The 22445-nt window shown below is 43.7% G+C and overlaps 1 protein-coding gene across 1 annotated transcript in view; it reads left to right on the forward strand.

The window, feature by feature from the left end:
- STS (steroid sulfatase) overlaps positions 1–22445 on the forward strand; it is a 470812-nt gene that overhangs the window by 262949 nt on the left and 185418 nt on the right. The window contains exons 7-8 of the mRNA XM_077294724.1: positions 522–659; positions 6502–6661. Of these exons, the coding sequence (XP_077150839.1) occupies positions 522–659; positions 6502–6661 (298 nt within the window). The remainder of the gene's footprint in view (positions 1–521; positions 660–6501; positions 6662–22445) is intronic.

Consider the following 22445-nt stretch of genomic DNA (forward strand, 5'->3'; position numbering starts at 1 on the left):
AATTTTGATTGTTATAATTGTCTGTTTGTCTTGTTTGTACATTTTTAAATTTTGGCTTCTTTGTCCACTAACAAAAATCAGCATTTTAACCATTATACTTCGCATTCCTCCTATCTTAAAGTTCAAAAATTTGAATCACCTACTTTATTCCCAATAAAAATGAAAAAGTAAATTAAATAAAAAATAAATATATTTGATATTGACACTTCTGTAACAGTCCACTCTTTCAAGATATAATATTTATGAACCCATTTGGTAAATGTCGTGAGGAAGAAAAAATCAAAATGCCAAAATTGTGGGGGGTTTTGGTCACCACACCCACTAATAGTGTTAGTCAATACTACAGCTCATCCCCAAAAACAACCACTGGTATAAAATAAAAAAGGGGAGGGAAAATGCAAACATAAAAATCAAAATTGGCTGTGGAAACTGGGGCGCTAAACTAATCAAAGAAGATACATATATATAGAATTCTCAAAAATTTCCAGTTCCAAACCTTTTTTTTTTTTTCTTCTTTTTAGGAAAAATTGTCAATGAGTTGAACAAGAATAAACTGCACGCAAATACATTGATATATTTTACTTCTGATAATGGAGCACATCTGGAGGAAGTCTCCTCTTCTGGTGAAATTCATGGAGGATACAATGGAATCTTCAAAGGTAATACAGTCCAGAGAAAATACTGCAGTTGTCAAATATATTATAGAAACGCTATTACTATGCATTAAGTATCTAAAACTACTGTTAATTGGTTGTGTAATCAAAAGGTAAACCTTTGAATGGGTATTAATATACAGCTTTATTTACCACTGTTGGAAATGTATGTTGAATATTTTTTAGCCTAATTTTTCTTTTTTGATTTTTACATTCATAGAACATAAAGAGATTGTCCAATACTCAGTCAACAACTTTTCAATTATCATACTCCCCCATGTAAATTAAAAGCAGCGTATGCTAAGCTCTGATTCTGTCACCATTCCAGGGAAGTTGGCACAGGGTCTCCTGTGGCTCACATAACACTGTTTTGTCACATGAGCCCTGCAGCCAATCAGTGGCCACTCAGACTGAGCTGACATTTGGAGCAAGTCAGAACTGCTGATGCTCTCACTTATTTATAAAGTTCTGCAGAATATATTGGAGCTATATGAATAAAATTATTATTCTTACTTCATCTGGATGGCAGTTTTCTCGTAAGGAAGTATAAGTTAAGCAGTCCAATAGCACTCACTGATTGGCTGTAGGGCTCAAGTGACATAGTTATGGCCCTTTAGCCCCGGAAGAGCCAGCACTAACATTGCTGAAAGGCATCAGCACTGGAAATGAGCACAGTCTGTTTTTAATCCCTTTAATTAATCCCTTTAACCCCTTCACCCCAAAGCCTTTTTCACTTTCCTGACCAGGCCATTTTTTACAATTCTGACCACTGTCACTTAATAATAATAAAGTCATAACTCTGGAATGCTTCAATAGATCCCACTGATTCTGAGAATGTTTTCATATTTTACTTCATGATTGTTAGGGTTTGGCGGAACGCACCAAATATATATTTATAGAGTAATAGGTGTGTTCGCAACTCGGGGTCCACTGTACAGGAGTAAAACCCGCTGCTAGTAACTGATGGTGCTATATGGCGATATAAGTGAACTCTGTTACTTCACAGAGTCACTTAAGACAAGAGAACGCTGTGCCCTGTTAACCTCACAGAGGAACACAGCTACCAAATAGAGCGAACAGTGGTCATGCAGTCAGAATAGCACACGCAAACTCCTCAACGGAGGTGCCGGTATTCTAGGGGCTTATTTCTGCTGGGCCCTGAATCCACTCACACAAAACTCCTCACCGGAGGTGCCAGTATTCTAGGGGCTTATTTCAGCCGAACTCTGAAACCACATACATATGTCCACACTGGCGCAGAGCACATGACTTAGTTGATACTAGCGCATGGCCGTGCGGCCATGTGAACCTTTTATAGCTGCAGCAACTACAGGACCTTCCTAGAGGACCAATGGGAGCTGCTACAGTACCTGAGCCACTTCAGGACCATCCAAGAGGACCAATGGGAGCTGTTGTAATACCTGAGCATGTGACCCCCGACCTCCAATGAGAGGACTTACCCTGGGCATGCTCCGAAGGGGAAAAGCAGGACTTAGTCCCAGAGACGTCTGCTCGCCGCTGAGAAGTACTGGCTACAATGGCTGAGCCTGGAAAGACAGCAGTAACCATCCACACCGTATCAGGCTGAGCCAGATGCTGGGACCGACGTCTCCACTGCGGCTGGAGAAGAATGGGAGACCACAGCGGAGATGGTTCGAGATTCCCCCTGTGTAGAGGCGGGAACTCAACCCCTAACCATTATAGTGGTAAAATTTATTTGATATGACTTGCGTTTGTTTGTGAAAAAAATGGAAATTTGGCGAAAATGTGGACAATTTCGCAATTTTCTAACTTTAAATTTTTATGCCATTTAATCAGAGTAATGTCACACAAAATACTTAATAAATAACATTTCCCACATTTCTACTTTACATTAGCACAATTTTTCAAACAGTTTTTTTTTGTTAGGAAGTGATAAGGGTTAAAATTTGACCAGCGATTTCTCATTTTTACAACAAAATTTGCAAAACCATTTTTTAGGGACCACCTCACATTTGAAGTGATTTTGAGGGGCTTATGTGACAGAAAATACCCAAAAGTGAATCCATACTAAAACCTGTGACCCTAAAGGTGCTCAAAGCCACATTCAAGAAGCTTATTAACCCTTCAGGTGCTTCGCAGGAATTAATAGAATGTGGAAGGAAAAATTAAACATTTAACTTTCTTTCTAAATTTTTTTCCTTTAGACCTATATATTTTTTTACTTTTGTAAGGGTAACAGGAGAAAATAGACCAAACAAATTGTTGTGCAATTTCTCCTGAGCATGCTGATAAGCCATATGTGGGGGAACTCCACTGTTTAGGCACACGGCAGAGCTTGGAAGGGAAGGAGAGCCATTTCACTTTTTGAATGTAAATTTGTATAATTAGCAGATGCCATGTCATGTTTGGAGAGTCCCTGATGTGCCTAAACAATGAAAAAACCCACAGGTAACACCATTTTCTAAACTAGACCCCTTAGGGAACTTACCTAGATTTGTATTGTGCACCTTTAACCCACAGGTGCTTCACAGAAGTTTAAAGCGTAGAGCCTTGGAAATAAAAACAAACAAACACATTTTTCCCAAATAAATCTAGTTTAGCTCCAAATTTTGCATTTTCATAAGGGTAACAGGAAAAATTGCTCCATACATTTTGTTGTGCAATTTCTTTTGAGTGTGCTGATACCCCAAATGTGGGGGAATACTACTGTTTGGGTGCGCAGCAGGGCTTGGAAGAGAAGGAGTGCCATATGACTTTTTGAATGTAAAGTTTGCTGCAAAAATTAGTGGATGCCATGTCGCGTTTGGAGAACACCTGATGTGCCTAAACAGTGAAACCCCCCACAAGAGACACTAATTTGGAAGCTAGACCCCTTTGGGATCTTATCTAGATATGTATTGAGCACTTGAACCCCCAGGTGCTTTGCAGAAGTTTGTAACATTAAGCTGTGAAAATAAAGAAGTCACATTTTTCCCACAAAAATCTATTTTAGCTCCAAATTTTGTATTTTCAAAAGAGTAACAGGAGAAAATGGACCACAAAATTGGTTGTCCAATTTCTTCCGAGTTCACCTATACCCCATATGTAGTCAAAAACTACTTTTGAGGCACAGTGCAAAACTCGTAAGGGATGTAGCACCATATTACAGTGCAGATTTTGCTGCACTTGTTTGAGGGTGCCATGTTACATTGGCAGAGCCCCTGAGGTGCCAGAACAGCAGAACCCCCATAAGTTACCCCATTTTGCAAACTAAACCTGTCAATGAATTAATGTAGGGTTCAGTGATTATATTGACGCCACAGGTGTGTCACAGTCTTTTATACCATTGGGCAGTGAAGAAAAAGTAATTAACATTTTTGCCACCAAGATTGTGTATTAGCCCCAAGTTTTACATTTTCATACAAGGAAATGGGTAAAAAATGGCATCAAATTTTGTCCCACAATTTCTGCTGAATGTAGAAATACCCCATATGTGGTGGTACAGTACTGCCTAGCCATATGGAGATACTCAGAGGGATGGAGCGCTATTTGCCTCCTGCAGATTTTCCTAGAATAGCTTGCAGATTCCATGTAAAGAGCCCCTAAGTGCTAGAAAAACAGAATCCCCTCCTCAAGTGACCCCATTTTGGAAATTATAACCCATTGGGTATTTATCTACAGATGTAGTGACAATTTTGACTCCATGGGTGTTTTTCAGAAAAAAGCAGTAGTGGATGTTGCTGAGTGAAAATTGCAAACTGCTGTTGTGGTGACCAGTACGCTGTAGTGACCAGTAAGTTGCAGTCACCAGTACATTATGCCCAGTTCATGTTTCTGGAAACACATACCAATAAATGAGGTGGACTTTCATCACTACAGAAATGCCAAACACAAGGGTGCTAAATGTGGTTTAGGCACATTGGGGCTCAGAAGGGAGGGGGCATTTGGAATTGGGAGCGGAAAATATGCTGAATTTCTTTTGGGGAGCTATGAGCCATTTCAATTTTCCAGAGCCTCTGTGCTACTAGTATTGTGGAAGCCCCCTATATTTCCGCTAACAGATGACGGACCTGAGTGGGTACTTGCTTTTTTGTGGATTGAGTTGAAGCTTTATTGGGAACATTTTACATAACGTTTGGGATCACATTTATCTGGCGCTCTATGCTGACCACTTACTTTGTGGTTTCCATCTAGATCTCTGAGTGACGTGAATCCGATAATTTCCCCAATGTATCCATTCAATATAATGAGGCAGCAGAGTTACTCTGGACTCCATCTGGCCTCTGTTTAGAAGTGTCCTTTTCAGAAGTACACAAAACTGTGGCAAACAGCACTTTTATGGAATCCTAAAATGACAGACACCGCCGGATCACAGGTCCTATGGCGTCCACAGTGCCTCCATCTGTCTCATTATAGGGAATCTTCTTCCGGGGGTTCTGTCTGAATCATGTATTTCAGAGATTTACATGGAAACTCCAGTGCAAGCGCTCAGCAGAGCACAGGATGAATGTGTGCCAAGCCTTATTGTGAACTTTGGGTGGCAGAATGAAAAAATAAAAACATGTGAAGAATTTTGTTTTTATTTTTACACCTTTCTTCGTGCTGTATAAGTGATCAGGCAACTTTATTCTTCGGGTCGGTGCGATTACAGCGATATTAGATTTATATCGGGTTTTTATGTTTGGCTGCTGTCACACACTATAAGATGCTTTTTATTGCAAAAACTTATTTTTGCATCACAATATTTAGACAGCTATCATTTTTCCATATTTCGTCCGGCAGAGTCATGTGATAGCTTTTTTGCAGGAAGAGTTGTCGTTTTTATTGGTACCATTTTCTGTCACATAATATTTTTTGATCTCTTTCTATTCTGATTTTTGGGAGACAGAATGAACAAAAAACAGCAATTCAGGAATTGCTTTTTGAGTTTCTTTTTTAATACTGTTCTGTGTGTGGTAAAATTGATAAGGCAGCTTTATTCATTGGGTCAGTACGATTACAGCAATACCCAATTTCAATTTTTTTTATGTTTTGTCACTTTTACACAATAAAAACTTTTAAAGAAAAAATAATTATTTTTGCATATCTTAATTCTGCGATCTATAACTTTTATTTTTCTGCTGATGGAGCTGTATGGTGGCTTGTTTTTTGCAGGACAATATGACGTTTCCAGTAGTACTATTTTTCTTTACATTCGGTTTTTGATTGCATTTTATTGCATTTTTTGTTTGGTGGTATGATGATAAAGCATTGTTTTTTGCCTTGTTTTTATCATTTTTACGGTGTTCACTGAAAGGGTTAACTAGTGGGACAGTTGTATAGAGCGGATCGTTAAGGATGTGGCAATACCAAATATGTGTACTTTTATTGTTTATTTTTTAGTTACATAAATTAATGTATTTATTTCTTTATCTGGGGATTTAAAAAAAATATATTTTTACACTTTTTAATAATTTGTTTTACATTGTCCCAGGATGGGACATCAATGTGTTGTGACAGATCACTGATCTGATGCTCTGCAATGCAGGGGTGTCAGCTTTCACATAGAGTGAGACCTCACAACCATGGCGCCATACATATACTGCTGTTTACGGGAACACAGCTCCCACAGAGCAATATATGTACGGTGCATAACAGGAAGAGGTTGGTAGAAAACCAATTTATAAATAAATATTTTTTATTGCTTAGCCTACAATCTAATGATTTTTTTCTCCCAATTTTCTAGTTTCCAACCATTATTTCAACTTTTTCATTTTTTTTTTTTACTGAATATATACATGCTTTTTGACCTTAGAGATGCTTGCTATCAATCTTGGATTTTGATTGTTTGTATGACATTCAGTATATATTTAAATTTATAAAAACAATTTTTCTGCTACCTTTAAAGGTGGAAAAGCAACTAATTGGGAAGGAGGAATACGTGTACCTGGACTTCTAAATTGGCCTGGTGTTATAAAACCTGAGACAGTTATTAATGAACCAACAAGTAACATGGACATATTCCCCACAATTGTAAAGCTCAGTGGTGCAGATGTTCCACGGGACAGGTAATTATTGCCAATAATGTAACATCTATAGATATTTCATTTAATTTGAACTGCCCTATGATCTGACTATTGTTTTATAAGCCTGTTATGTTTACCTCTTATGATATTTCTTTATTTTTCTTCATCAATGGTTTATCTATGTGGAATTTTGCAGCAGTAGCTAGATAGGTTTCTTTTATAATTAAATTTCAGGCAAGTAAAAAGTTATTTATTTTAAGCGAATAGTCTACTTACAATACACCATGAGAACAATAGGTGAATGAGGAGTAACAGGTGAATGTAGTGAAAGTAAGTATAATTTTTTTTATAAGCACATTAAAAAAGAGCGTGTAAGATGGCCGCTGTACAAGTCCTTGAGGGGAGATATCTGTCACTACACCAGTAAAATAACACAAAGTAACCGGCACTAGGCTCGTGTAGATCCCACCATACGACTTATCAAAACAGGATTTATTGCGGACTTGTCCGGAATGCGCTAACAGCAGTCAATGGGCAGTGCTCCACTGAAAAAGGTGTATATAAATAATCCAATGTAATAAAAGAAAAAAGTGGCACTCACCAAGATCTTGCTGAATAGTGGTTTGTCCTTTATTGAAGTTTCACAACATAACGACTTTTACATGGAGAGGCGGTAGGTAAGAGGTAGGGTGCGGGGAGTGAGTCACTCCCCGCACCCTACCTCTTACCTGCCGCCTCTCCATGTAAAAGTCGTTATGTTGTGAAACTTCAATAAAGGACAAACCACTATTCAGCAAGATCTTGGTGAGTGCCACTTTTTTCTTTTATTACATTAGATATCTGTCACTGCGGCTATTAGCTGCAGTCATGTGAGCTCGGAAGTAGGCTCCAGCACGTATAGTGCTGAGAGAATTGTTTGGGACTCTCCAGGGCCAAGTTTTACGAGTGGTCATAAGAGATGGGTGGGAATGATTGCTCACATATCCCCACCCCAAGGGTGTGGTTTGGCTAATAACATGGAGGCCAATTGCCTCATTCAGTGTCTGTGGCTGGAGGTATGGAGACCTCCATTGTGTGTGCTAAAGACACTGACCTGTGCAGGCGGACCCACTATACTATATCGACTGTTTATTTTTCTGTTTGTTACTTTTTGCCGGAAAAGGCTGTTCATTTGTTTCTCCTAACCAGAGCAGTTTATGCCGTTTGAATAAACTTGCCTAGACATTCCAGTCATACCGCTTCCTGTGCCTACCTCAACTGCAGCTGAGATAGTACACAAAAACGGATACAACAGGGTCACCCATCATAGATAAGAAAACAGTCAAACATTATCTGTGTGCTTAACAATAAAGCATAAGAAGTGCATATGTATCAGATGGTACGCTCCGGTAAGATCAATCCCAAGACATAAAGAAGCATGAAAAAGGAGGTAACTAAATGACAATAACAAGTCCCACCAAGGGGCAGAGCTTACTAGAGAGAAGAGAGTGTGACTGCAGCCTCTGTCCACTAATGATGTCCCATGTGAGTACCCAAAAATGCAATTGGTAATTGGAAGTAAAAAAAAAAAAGGAGAGGGGAAAGGTGAACATTTTTTAACTGAAATATATTAGAAAAGTGATTAGATTGTTCCCCACCTCTTCTTCACATGCATAGATCCACATCACATATGGGGCAGGAGGTGACAGGCATGGGGCTGAGAAAGCCTTACTGCAGTCTATGGAGTGGATGTGATAAGCCACAGATCAGATGGGGAAGCACTATGGGGGACTTAACCCTTACTTCTCCTGCACAGGATATACAACCATACAAGCTGGGAGCGAAGAGGGAGGTAAGGGTTAACTCTCAGATACAAAGGTGAGGAGACTTCAGAGCACATGATGGGGCAGAAGTTTGGGGAGCACATAGAATATCCCCTCTGCAGGCTGTATGTAGTGGAGGTGAGGGGGCACTTCACTACTGGACCCTGTATTCAGTAGGAATACTCAACCCCAGTGTTTTATCTCCTATCAGCTGCCAGGAAGATCCAGAGAGATACAGTGGCTACTAATAAGCTGCTCTCCCTAAACATAAACTGCCGTCACAACCAGGGGTGGATTAAGGGTAGCCAGGGCCTTGGGCTGTTCAGACTCTGTGGGCCCCCCGGTCATGTGACGGGGTCATCATATACCTGGACCAAATTATTCCAGAAAAATAGTTGCTGAGTGAAACTCTACTTCTCACCTATCACACATTAACAGTTCCCATCACCAGATCACACATATAACCAGCAGCTTTTGTTTTGGCCAAAAGATTTTTCAAGCCGCCACCATAACACGGTAGACACTTTTGGCCGGGCCCTACACTATTGTAACCTACTAAATATTTGTTAAAATATGCAATACAATTTAGGTATATTTTTATTTATTTTTCAATTTTTAAAATGACCAATAATATCACGTACAAGGAACAAATACAACACCATGGCCAGACCACATATTACCACCAGTGACCGAATAATATCACATACAAAGAACAAGTACCACCACACCATTACCAGACCACATATTACCACCACAAAGTGACCAAATAGCACATACAAGGAGCAAATACCACAACACCATGTCCAGACATCATATTACCACCACATAATGACCTAATACTGCAATACTGATCAGTAATAAAAAAAACAATACTATCACCATAAGTGCCATTATACACAGGAGATCTGTACTTAGTATTCAGTGTCTGTGTAGAGGTTATACAGTGATCACTGGTGACATTATACACAGGAGCTCTGTATATAGTATACAGTGTATAGTGTCAGTGTATAGGTAACACACTGACACATCAGTGACGTCTCTAGGTGAAGTCCTTCATCTTTCATCCAGCACAGACCACCATCACTTCTTCCAGCCAGGGCTCAGCTCTGCAGTAAATAGCACAGTTATCTCAAGCTCTGCTTGCAGAACACATTACTTAATTTTTCCCAACTTCTACATTACACCACATGAAGAAAAAGAGGCAACATACTGTCACTCTACACAGAAACAGGCCTGCCCCCTCATTTAAAACAGTATACTAAAAAAATAAAATAAATACATCACTGCAGTAATAATATCCCTAAATTAGTCCCTATGGTAATAATATTCCCCATCCTGGCCCCTCTGTGTCTCATTTCTGGCTTCAGCTATATGTTCTCCCATCCTGCCCTCATGAGTATCCATTCTGCCCCATATGATCTCCCCATCCTGCCCCATCTGTCTCCATCGTATCCATCCTGCCCCATGATCCAATCCTGCCCCATGATCCTGCACAATCTGTCTCCAATCCTGCACTGTGCCTCCATTCTGCCCCATATCGCCATTCTGCCCCCTATGTCTCCAGAATTTCTGCCCCAGTGACTCCAGCATTTCTGCCCCCAGTGTCTCCAGCAGTTCTGCCCCCAGTGTCTCCAGCATTTCTGCCCTCAGTATTTCCAGCATTTCTGTCCCCAGAGTGTCCAGCATTTCTGCCCCCAGTGTGTCCAGCTTTCAGCCCCCAGTGTCTCCAGCATTTCTGCCCCCAGTGTCTCCAGCATTTCTGCCCCCAGTGTTTCCAGCATTTCTGTCCCCAGAGTGTCCAGCATTTCTGCCCCCAGTGTGTCCAGCTTTCAGCCCCCAGTGTCTCCAGCATTTCTGCCCCCAGTGTTTCCAGCATTTCTGTCCCCAGAGTGTCCAGCATTTCTACCCCCAGTGTGTCCAGCATTTCTGCCCCCAGTGTCTCCAGCAGTTCTGCCCCCAGTGTCTCCAGCATTTCTGCCCCCAGTGTCTCCAGCATTTCTGTCCCCAGAGTGTCCAGCATTTCTGCCCCCAGTGTGTTCAGCATTCAGCCCCCAGTGTCTCCAGCATTTCTGCCCCCAGTGTCTCCAGCATTTCTGCCCCCAGTGTGTCCAGCATTCAGCCCCAGTGTGTCCAGCAGTCTGCCCCCAGTGTGTCCAGCATTCTGCCCCCAGTGTGTCCAGCATTCAGCCCCCAGTCTGTCCAGCATTCAGCCCCCAGTGTGTCCAGCATTCAACCCCCAGTGTGTCCAGCATTCTGCCCCCAGTGTGTCCAGCATTCTGCCCTTAGTGTGTCCAGCATTCTGCCCCATCTATGTCCAGCATCTCTGCCCCATCTGTGTCCAGCATCTCTGCCCCATCTGTGTCCAGAATCTCTGCCCCATCTGTATCCAGCATCTCTGCCCCATCTGTGTCCAGCATCTCTGCCCTCCTCTGTTTCCAGCATCTCTGCCCCATCTGTGTCCAGCATCTCTGCCCCATCTGTGTCCAGCATCTCTGCCCTCATCTGTGTCCAGCATCTCTTCCCCATCTATGTCCAGCATCTCTGCCTTCAACTGTGTCCAGAATCTCTGCCCCATCCGTGTCCAGCATCTCTGCCCTCATCTGTGTCCAGCATCTCTGCCCCATCTGTGTCCAGCATATCTGTACACATCTGTGTCCAGCATCTCTGCCCCATCTGTGTCCAGCATCTCTGCCCTCATCTGTGTCCAGCAACTCTGCCTCCATCTGTGTCCAGCATCTCTGCCCTCATCTGTGTACAGCATATCTGTCCCCAGTGTCTCCAGCATCTCTGCCCCATCTGTGTCCAGCATCTTTGCCCTCATTTATGTCCAGCATCTCTGCCCTCATCTGTGTCCACCAACTCTGCCCCATCTGTGTCCAGCATCTCTGCCCCATGTGTCCAGCATCTCTGTCCTCATCTGTGTCCAGCATCTCTGCCCCATCTGTGTCCAGAATCTCTGCCCCATCTGTGTCCAGCATCTCTGCCCCATCTGTGTCCAGCATCTCTGTCCTCATCTGTGTCCAGCATCTCTGCCCCATCTGTGTCCAGCATCTCTGCCCTCATCTGTGTCCAGCATCTCTGCCCTCATCTGTGTCCAGCATCTCTGCCCACAGCGTGTCCAGAATCTCTGCCCCATCTGTGTCCAGCATCTCTGTCCCCAGTGTCTCCAGCATCTCTGCCCCATCTGTGTCCAGCATTTTTGCCCTCAAATGTGTCCAGCATCTCTGCCCTCATCTGTGTCCAGCATCTCTGTCCGTAGTGTCTCCAGCATCTCTGCCCCATCTGTGTCCAGCATCTCTGCCCTCATCTGTGTCCAGCATCTCTGCCCTTATCTGTGTCCAACATCTCTGCACTCATCTGTGTCCAGCATGGGCCCCCCGGATCACTGCCCTCAATTAAAAAAAAAAGTTCTTCTCACCTGGCCACGCTCCTGCGGCGAAGCTCCCTCCACGCAGCTGAAACGCGCAGTCGCCGGCGACTGACAATCACGTCAGACACCGGCGACGTGCGTGCTGTGGCTGACGTCAGCTGCCAGCCTCCGATTGGCGGCTGTTAACTATTGACTTGCGGGCACGGGCCTACACGTCAATAGCGTTAAACTGCAGCCTGCCTAGTGAGCAGATGATACGGGGCCCGATGCGGGCCCCCTCTGCCCACCATGCCCCATATGCCAGTCAGGGCAGTAATGCCCTGATGGCAGCCGAGGTCAATCTCAGTGGTAGCCCAGGGCCCCCCCACACTACTGGGCCCTGGGCTACCGCCAAGATTGACCTCATTATAATCCGCCACTGGTCACAACTTTCATTCCACAGTGTGAAAGGAGGCAACGCAGGTGCTGTGACCTACTCAGCACAGCAGACACATGATGCTGCCTCCCAGGTGGTATCTGGGCTCCTCTTAGAAGCTACTTGCCCATTATCTGCAGCAGATGGGTGTTGTAGTCCTGCTTCCCTCTTCCTTTCCTGACCGCTCTGCCTCCTGCACAGGTTTCAGCAGCTCTAGTGTTTTCAGCAGCTCTAGTCTGCAAGCCAGGGACTTAGCAGCCCTGCATCCACCGATGAGAAGATGGAGAAGGGCTACAGTTGCAGGGGGCCAGATGTGGCCCGCGGGCTGCAGTTTGCCTAGGCATGGTCTAAGTGCTAGATTTGGACATTTATATCAGAGCCCCAACTGCTAACCAAAATATATAAAAAAAATAATTATCATAAACTTTTGGACCCATTCACATCACTAAAACGTATGCAAACTAGCTCTCCTACAGAGATCAACCCAACCAAAGAGACTGATCTCTGGTTTGTGTCATATGCCTTAATTTGTTTCAGAAGTCTTTAAATGATCAGACATTTACTTAAATTGTAATAGGTGGCACCAGAGAGAGCATTTTCTCTTCTGAAAGAGAGCTGTTCTACATATAAGAAAAAAACATTTTAACACTTGTAATAATTAACCTTACATTATTCAGTGTTTTTTGATCCATTTATTATTTCCTTGATCTATATAGACTCATTCATGTATAATATCAAGTAATGAAAGCAGTATATATTTGTTTTTGTATTAAAAATAAAACAACCTCAAGCAAATTGAAAGCCGTATAATAAGTCAGCCTGGCAAGAAAAATTAAGATCTTTGCAGTGATAAGAAACGCTGGAAGGTGATTTATTTTGTCTGTTGTTCCTTATAAAGATTATTCTATTAAGGATCTAATTAAAATCTGTATAATTATATTGTACACTACAGAAATTTTAATATGAATGTAGGCACTGTAAAGTGCAGCGCTATACAACAGTGATGCGGCTTGTCTGACTTTTTATCACTTAGGATCTGTACAAATTCATTTTCAGAAAACATTGCTCGATAGCACTATATTTTCAGACGTGAAGCTTCATTTAAATTGCAGAACATTTGCAACAAAAGGTATAAATCAATTACTTATTTAAAAGTTGTTTAAATGTAAGAGCAACTTTTGTAACTTTCTAATCTATGTCTTCCTCTCAGCCAAGTGGTAAAAGAAAGCCAAGCACTTTAAAACCTGACCTGCTTTACCCTCCCAATTTAAAGTTAAGTTAATTTGTAGTTGAATTAGTTCATCAAAGTGCATTAGAGCATTTTCTTAGCATTCTAAATGTTAAGTTGCTATCAACAGCAGGGTCACTTTTAATTTTGTGCAGGAGGCTTGGAGCACCATCTGACAGACAGTTACTTCTGCCCAAGTGCAGTGAAGAGGCACTCCAAAGTTTATGATTTATTGAATGCTTTTAAGAAAGGCGATGCAAAGTAACAGTACTATGCACATTATTCAGAATATTTTTTTTAAAGAAATGCTGCTGGAAACTTGCAGCCAAATTTAAAGGCAAATATTTTCTTTTTATAGATGTTATTTTTAAACTCTTAATGATCATAGCAATTTGGATTCTTTACAACTGCATTTTTTTTTACTATTAAATGTTATGCTGTATGCTATGTGTGTATGTCATAATACTGTATTTAATACAATTATTGTGATAGCACATACACTATATAAAGAATAGTATTAGGGAAACACATCTTATCTGACTGACTCCTGGGAGTCCCTTTTCTGTTCCAGTCTACAAAGGATAGTCCATAAAAACTTTGTTGGATACATTTAGTGTGGAGAACTGGACCGACTTTGTATGAGTTCCATAACTCAACACAATTGAACAATTTTCGGAAGTGCTGAAAGGAAGATCATGAACCATGTTGCTTAGTCTAACATCAGTTTGCTTCCTCATAAAATTACATTTTAGATGAATGGGCAAAACATCCCACAGAGACACTTCAAAATCTTGAAGAAGTCCTCCTTTAAGGGCTCTTGCAAGTGACCACCTTTTAGGATTGAATGCAATTTGGCAAAATATTGTATCACACTCAGAACAATGTTATTCTATGGGGCCATGAATATGTCTGATTTTTTCCTTGTCCAGGGAAATCACACAATGTCCGATCTGGAAATCAAATCACACTTGGTCATACAAGTCAATCGGTCAGTTGAAAAAAATAGGACTACACTTGGATGACTTTTGAGTATGGTCCAATTTCCATGGACTAGCAGAATAGAGCAGGCGAGCAAATTTTCCTGCAATAGTAATCCTGCATTTTTTTCTCATCAGGGAAATAATATATGTAATTTATAGTACAACAGTTGTGGGTCAAAAGCAAACAGTCAAACTTAGTTGGTTGTCAATAGCATCACTATACTGTTCTTGCAATGTATCAGGTCCATGTGAGGTGGGCAAATTTTCCTGCGATAGTAATCTTGCAGCCTCCGTTCCTAAGAATGCAGTGAGTTTAGGACCTGCGATGACGTCGCGGCTTGTGATTGGTCGATGTGAGTGGTCACATGAGCGGTCACGCGACCAATCACAAGCCACGACGTCATCGAAGGTCCTTCACTCCTCATTCTTAGGAACGGAGGCTGCCGGTTACATCGGTAAGGTCCAGGGGTGTCATGGTTCCCAATGGCAAGGGAACGTAAGAAACATATAAATAACGAACGAGCTCTCGGGTGACGGAAACTCGAGTTGACCGTGAGCTAAATCTACCACACAACTAATAGTAGCCAGGGAGCATACCTACGGCTTCCTATATGCCACGCGCCAGCCGGAGGACTAACTACGCCTGGTAGAGGAAGAAACAGACCTGGCTTACCTCTAGGGAAATACCCCAAAAGATGATAGCAGCCCCCCACATGTAATAAAGGTGAATTAAGAGGAAAAGACATACACAGTATGAAAGTAGATTTAGCAAAGAGAGGTCCACTTACTAGATAGCAGAAAGATACAAAAGAGGACTTCACGGTCAACTGAAAACCCTTTCAAAAACCATCCTGAAATTACTTTAAGACTCCTGTGTCAACTCATGACACAGGAGTGGCAATTTCAGCCCGCAAGAGCTTCCAGCTACAGAGAATTACAAAAACTGCAAACTGGACAAAAGATACAAAACAAAAGGACAAAGTCCACTTAGCTGATCAGCAGACTAGTAGCAGGAACATGCAACCGAAGGCTCTGGTTACAATGATGACCGGCAAGGAAATGACTGGAGAGCAAGGCTAAATAGGAAACTCCCAAACGCTGATGGAAGCAGGTGAACAGAAGCAGCAAAGTGCAAACAAGTCACCAATACCACCAGCAACCACCAGGGGAGCCCAAAAAGCGGATACACAACAGTACCCTCCCCTTAAGGAGGGGGCACCGAACCCTCACAAGAACCGCCAGGGCGATCTGGATGAGCCCTATGAAAGGCACGAACCAAATCCGAGGCATGAACATCAGAGGCAGTTACCCAAGAATTATCTTCCTGACCATAGCCCTTCCATTTAACCAGATATTGAAGTCTCCGTCTGGAAATACGGGAGTCCAAGATCTTTTCTACCACGTACTCCAATTCACCCTCCACCAGCACAGGAGCAGGAGGTTCAGTAGAAGGAACCACCGGTACCTCATATATCCGCAACAGCGACCGATGGAACACATTATGGATAGCGAAAGATGCCGGGAGGTCCAAACGAAAGGAGACAGGGTTAAGAATCTCCAAAATCCTATAAGGACCGATGAACCGAGGCTTAAATTTAGGAGAAGAAACCCTCATAGGGACAAAACGGGACGACAACCACACCAAGTCCCCAACACGAAGGTGGGGGCCAACACGACGACGGCGGTTAGCAAACTGCTGAGTCCTCTCCTGGGACAATTCCAAATTATCCACCACTTGTCCCCAAATCTGATGCAACCGATCCACTACCGCATCCACTCCAGGACAATCCGAAGATTCAACCTGACCAGATGAAAAACGCGGATGAAACCCTGAATTGCAAAAGAAAGGAGAAACCAAAGTGGCAGAACTAGCCCGATTATTAAGAGCAAACTCCGCCAACGGCAGAAAGGCAACCCAATCATCCTGATCCGCAGACACAAAACACCTCAAATAAGTCTCCAAAGTTTGATTAGTTCGTTCCGTCTGGCCATTGGTTTGAGGATGGAATGCAGACGAAAAAGACAAATCAATGCCCAACCTGGCACAGACTGCCCGCCAAAATCTAGACACGAACTGGGCACCCCTGTCAGAAACGATGTTTTCCGGAATACCATGCAAGCGAACCACATTTTGAAAAAACAGAGGGACCAACTCAGATGAGGAAGGCAACTTAGGCAATGGCACCAAATGAACCATTTTAGAAAAACGGTCACACACCACCCAGATGACAGACATCTTCTGAGAAACAGGGAGGTCCGAGATAAAGTCCATAGAGATGTGCGTCCAAGGCCTCTTCGGAATAGGCAAGGGCAACAACAACCCACTAGCCCTAGAACAACAAGGCTTGGCCCAAGCACACACATCGCAAGACTGCACAAAAACACGCACATCTCGAGACAGGGAAGGCCACCAGAAGGATCTAGCCACCAAATCTCTGGTGCCAAAAATTCCCGGATGACCTGCCAGAGTAGAAGAATGAACTTCCGAGATGACTCTAGTGGTCCACTCGTCAGGAACAAACAGTCTACCAGACGGACAACGATCAGGTCTATCCGCCTGAAATTCTTGCAAAGCACGTCGCAAATCTGGAGAGACAGCAGACAAAACCACTCCATCCTTAAGGACACCAGCAGGTTCAGAATTCCCAGGAGAGTCAGGCTCAAAACTCCTAGAAAGAGCATCTGCCTTCACATTCCTAGAACCCGGTAAGTACGAGACCACAAAATTAAACCGGGAAAAGAACAACGACCAACGTGCCTGTCTAGGATTCAGGCACCTGTGTTATGACCCCAATGGCGAGGGTCTCAGAGGAACGTGGAAGTCTGCAGAATACAAAAATCCAGCTCATAGGGCAGTGGTAACTGGGTTGACCATATATCTACTCCTAACGCCAACACTAGAAGTAGCCAGGGATCATTCCTACGTTGATTCTAGATGACACGCGCCAGCCGGAGAATCTAGCTACCCCTAGTAGAGGAAAACAAAGACCTTTCTTGCCTCCAGAGAAGGGGACCCCAAAGCTGGATAGAAGCCCCCCACAAATAATGACGGTGAGGTAAGAGGAAATGACAAACACAGAAATGAACCAGGTTTAGCACAGAGAGGCCCGCTTACTGATAGCAGAATAAAGAAAGGTAACTTATATGGTCAACAAAAACCCTATCAAAATCCACACTGGAAATTCAAGAACCCCCGAACCGTCTAACGGTCCGGGGGGAGAACACCAGCCCCCTAGAGCTTCCAGCAAAGGTCAGGATGTAGATTTGGAACAAGCTGGACAAAAATACAAAACCAAAACAAATAGCAAAAAGCAAAAGGCAGACTTAGCTGATATAACTGGAACCAGGATCAGTAGACAAGAGCACAGCAGACTAGCTCTGATAACTACGTTGCCAGGCATTGAACTGAAGGTCCAGGGAGCTTATATAGCAACACCCCTAACTAACGACCCAGGTGCGGATAAAAGGAATGACAGAAAAACCAGAGTCAAAAAACTAGTAACCACTAGAGGGAGCAAAAAGCAAATTCACAACAGTACCCCCCCCTTAGTGAGGGGTCACCGAACCCTCACCACGACCACCAGGGCGATCAGGATGAGCGGCATGAAAGGCACGAACTAAATCGGCCGCATGAACATCAGAGGCGACCACCCAGGAATTATCCTCCTGACCATAGCCCTTCCACTTGACCAGGTACTGAAGCCTCCGCCTGGAGAGGTGAGAATCCAAGATCTTCTCCACCACGTACTCCAACTCGCCCTCAACCAACACCGGAGCAGGAGGCTCAGCAGAAGGAACTACAGGCACAATGTACCGCCGCAACAAGGACCTATGAAATACATTGTGAATAGCAAACGACACAGGAAGATCCAGACGAAAAGATACAGGATTAAGGATTTCCAATATCTTGTAAGGCCCAATAAAACGAGGTTTAAATTTGGGAGAGGAGACCTTCATAGGAACAAAGCGGGAAGAAAGCCATACCAAATCCCCAACGCGTAGTCGGGGACCCACACCGCGGCGGCGGTTGGCAAAGCGCTGAGCCTTCTCCTGTGACAACTTCAAGTTGTCCACCACATGATTCCAGATCTGCTGCAACCTATCCACCACAGAATCCACCCCAGGACAGTCAGAAGGCTCCACATGACCCGAAGAAAAGCGAGGATGGAAACCAGAGTTGCAGAAAAAAGGCGAAACCAAGGTGGCGGAACTAGCCCGATTATTAAGGGCAAACTCAGCCAACGGCAAGAATGTCACCCAATCGTCCTGATCAGCAGAGACAAAACACCTCAAATAAGCCTCCAAAGTCTGATTGGTTCGCTCCGTCTGTCCATTAGTCTGAGGATGGAAAGCAGACGAAAACGACAAATCAATGCCCATCCTACTACAAAAGGATCGCCAGAACCTGGAAACGAACTGGGATCCTCTGTCTGACACAATATTCTCAGGGATGCCGTGCAAACGAACCACGTTCTGGAAAAACACAGGAACCAGATCGGAAGAGGAAGGCAGCTTAGGCAAAGGAACCAAATGGACCATCTTGGAGAAGCGATCACATATCACCCAGATAACAGACATGCCCTGAGATAGCGGAAGATCAGAAATGAAATCCATGGAGATATGTGTCCAAGGTCTCTTCGGGACAGGCAAGGGCAAGAGCAAACCGCTGGCACGAGAACAGCAAGGCTTAGCTCGAGCACAAGTCCCACAGGACTGCACAAATGACCGCACATCCCTTGACAAGGAAGGCCACCAAAAGGACCTGGCCACCAGATCTCTGGTGCCAAAAATTCCCGGGTGACCTGCCAACACCGAGGAATGAACCTCGGAAATGACTCTGCTGGTCCACTTATCCGGGACAAACAGTCTGTCAGGTGGACAAGACTCAGGCCTATCAGCCTGAAATCTCTGCAACACACGTCGCAGATCCGGAGAAATAGCTGACAAGATAACTCCATCTTTAAGAATACCAACAGGATCAGCGACTCCAGGAGCATCAGGCACAAAGCTCCTAGAAAGAGCATCGGCCTTCACATTCTTTGAACCTGGTAAATACGAGACAACAAAATCAAAGTGGGAGAAAAACAATGACCAGCGGGCCTGTCTCGGATTAAGGCGTTTAGCAGACTCGAGATACATCAGATTTTTGTGATCAGTCAAGACCACCACACGATGCTTAGCACCCTCGAGCCAATGACGCCACTCCTCAAATGCCCATTTCATGGCCAACAACTCCCGATTGCCCACATCATAATTTCGCTCGGCAGGCGAAAACTTCCTAGAGAAAAAGGCACAAGGCTTCATAACAGAGCAACCAGGGCCTCTCTGCGACAAAACGGCCCCTGCCCCAATCTCCGAAGCATCCACCTCAACCTGAAAGGGAAGAGAGACGTCAGGCTGGCACAAAACAGGCGCCGAAGTAAACCGGCGTTTCAACTGCTGGAAAGCCTCCACGGCAGCAGGAGCCCAGTTAGCTACATCGGAGCCCTTCTTGGTCATATCCGTCAAAGGTTTCACAATGCTAGAAAAATTAGCGATAAAACGACGGTAGAAGTTAGCGAAGCCCAAGAACTTCTGAAGACTCTTAACTGACGAGGGCTGAGTCCAATCAAGAATAGCTCGGACCTTGACTGGGTCCATCTCCACAGCAGAAGGGGAAAAAATGAACCCCAAAAAGGGAACCTTCTGTACACCAAAGAGACACTTTGAGCCCTTGACAAACAAAGAATTTTCACGCAAAATTTTAAAGACCAACCTGACCTGCTCCACATGCGAATCCCAATTATCAGAAAAAACCAAAATATCATCCAGATAAACAATCAAAAATTTATCCAGATACTTCCGGAAAATGTCATGCATAAAGGACTGAAAAACTGAAGGCGCATTGGAGAGCCCAAAAGGCATCACCAAGTACTCAAAATGACCTTCGGGCGTATTGAATGCGGTTTTCCATTCATCACCTTGCTTAATGCGCACAAGGTTGTACGCACCACGAAGGTCTATCTTGGTGAACCACTTGGCACCCTTAATCCGGGCAAACAAGTCAGACAACAGCGGTAAAGGATACTGAAATTTGACAGTGATCTTATTTAAAAGCCGATAATCAATACAAGGTCTCAAAGATCCGTCCTTTTTTGCCACAAAAAAGAATCCCGCACCAAGAGGGGAAGAAGACGGACGAATATGTCCTTTCTCCAGAGACTCCTTGATATATGAACGCATAGCGGTATGTTCAGGTACCGACAGATTAAACAGTCTTCCCTTAGGAAATTTACTGCCTGGGATCAAATCTATAGCACAGTCACAGTCCCTATGAGGAGGCAGTGCACTGGACTCAGACTCACTGAAGACATCCTGATAATCAGACAAATACTCCGGAACTTCCGAAGGCGTAGAAGAAGCAATAGACACAGGCAGGGAATCCCCATGAATACCACGACAGCCCCAACTTGAGACTGACATAGCCTTCCAGTCCAGGACTGGATTATGGGTCTGTAACCATGGCAGCCCTAAAACAACCAAATCATGCATTTTATGTAAAACCAGGAAACGTATCACCTCGCGGTGTTCAGGAGTCATGCACATGGTAACCTGTGTCCAATACTGCGGTTTATTTGCTGCCAATGGTGTAGCATCAATACCCCTAAGAGGGATAGGATTTTCTAATGGTTCAAGAGTAAAACCACAGCGCTTAGCAAATGAGAGATCCATGAGACTCAGGGCAGCACCTGAATCTACAAACGCCATGACAGGATAAGATGACAGTGAGCAAATCAAAGTTACAGACAGAATAAATTTAGGTTGCAAATTACCAACGGTGACAGGACTAACAACCTTAGCTATACGTTTAGAGCATGCTGAGATAACATGTGTAGAATCACCACAGTAGTAGCACAAGCCATTCCGGCATCTATGAATTTTCCGCTCATTTCTAGTCAGGATTCTATCACATTGCATTAAATCAGGTGTCTGTTCAGACAACACCATGAGGGAATTTGCGGTTTTTCTATCACATTGCACCGAATTAGGTGTCTGTTCAGACAACACCATGAGGGAATTTGCGGTTTTGCGCTCCCGCAACCGCCGGTCAATTTGAATAGCCAGTGCCATAGTATCATTCAGACCTGTGGGAATGGGAAAACCCACCATAACATTCTTAATGGCTTCAGAAAGGCCATTTCTAAAATTAGCGGCCAGTGCACACTCGTTCCAATGTGTTAGCACGGACCATTTCCGAAATTTTTGGCAATACACTTCAGCCTCGTCCTGCCCCTGAGACATAGCCAGCAAGGCCTTTTCTGCCTGAATCTCAAGATTGGGTTCCTCATAAAGTAAACCGAGCGCCAGAAAAAACGCATCAAGATCAGCCAATGCCGGATCTCCTGGTGCCAGCGAAAAAGCCCAATCCTGAGGGTCGCCCCGTAAGAACGAAATAACAATTTTTACTTGCTGAGCAGAATCTCCAGATGAACAGGGTCTCAGGGACAAAAACAATTTACAATTATTCACGAAATTCCTAAACTTAAACCTGTCTCCGGAAAACAGTTCAGGAATCGGTATTTTAGGTTCTGACATAGGATTTCTGATAACATAGTCTTGTATGCCCTGCACACGAGTAGCCAGCTGGTCCACACTTGTAATCAAGGTCTGGACATTCATGTCTGCAGCAAGCATAGCCACTCTGAGGTAAAGGGGAAGAAGAAAAAAAAAAAAAAAAACTCAGAATCTTCTTTCTTATAATCCCTCTTCTGCAATGCATTAAACATTTAATACTGGCCTGGCAAACCATTATGACCCCAATGGCGAGGGTCTCAGAGGAACGTGGAAGTCTGCAGAATACAAAAATCCAGCTCATAGGGCAGTGGTAACTGGGTTGACCATATATCTACTCCTAACGCCAACACTAGAAGTAGCCGGGGATCATTCCTACGTTGATTCTAGATGACACGCGCCAGCCGGAGAATCTAGCTACCCCTAGTAGAGGAAAACAAAGACCTTTCTTGCCTCCAGAGAAGGGGACCCCAAAGCTGG

Source organism: Ranitomeya variabilis, chromosome 3 (genome assembly GCF_051348905.1).
Source record: "Ranitomeya variabilis isolate aRanVar5 chromosome 3, aRanVar5.hap1, whole genome shotgun sequence".
In the NCBI taxonomy this organism is placed as follows: domain Eukaryota; kingdom Metazoa; phylum Chordata; class Amphibia; order Anura; family Dendrobatidae; genus Ranitomeya; species Ranitomeya variabilis.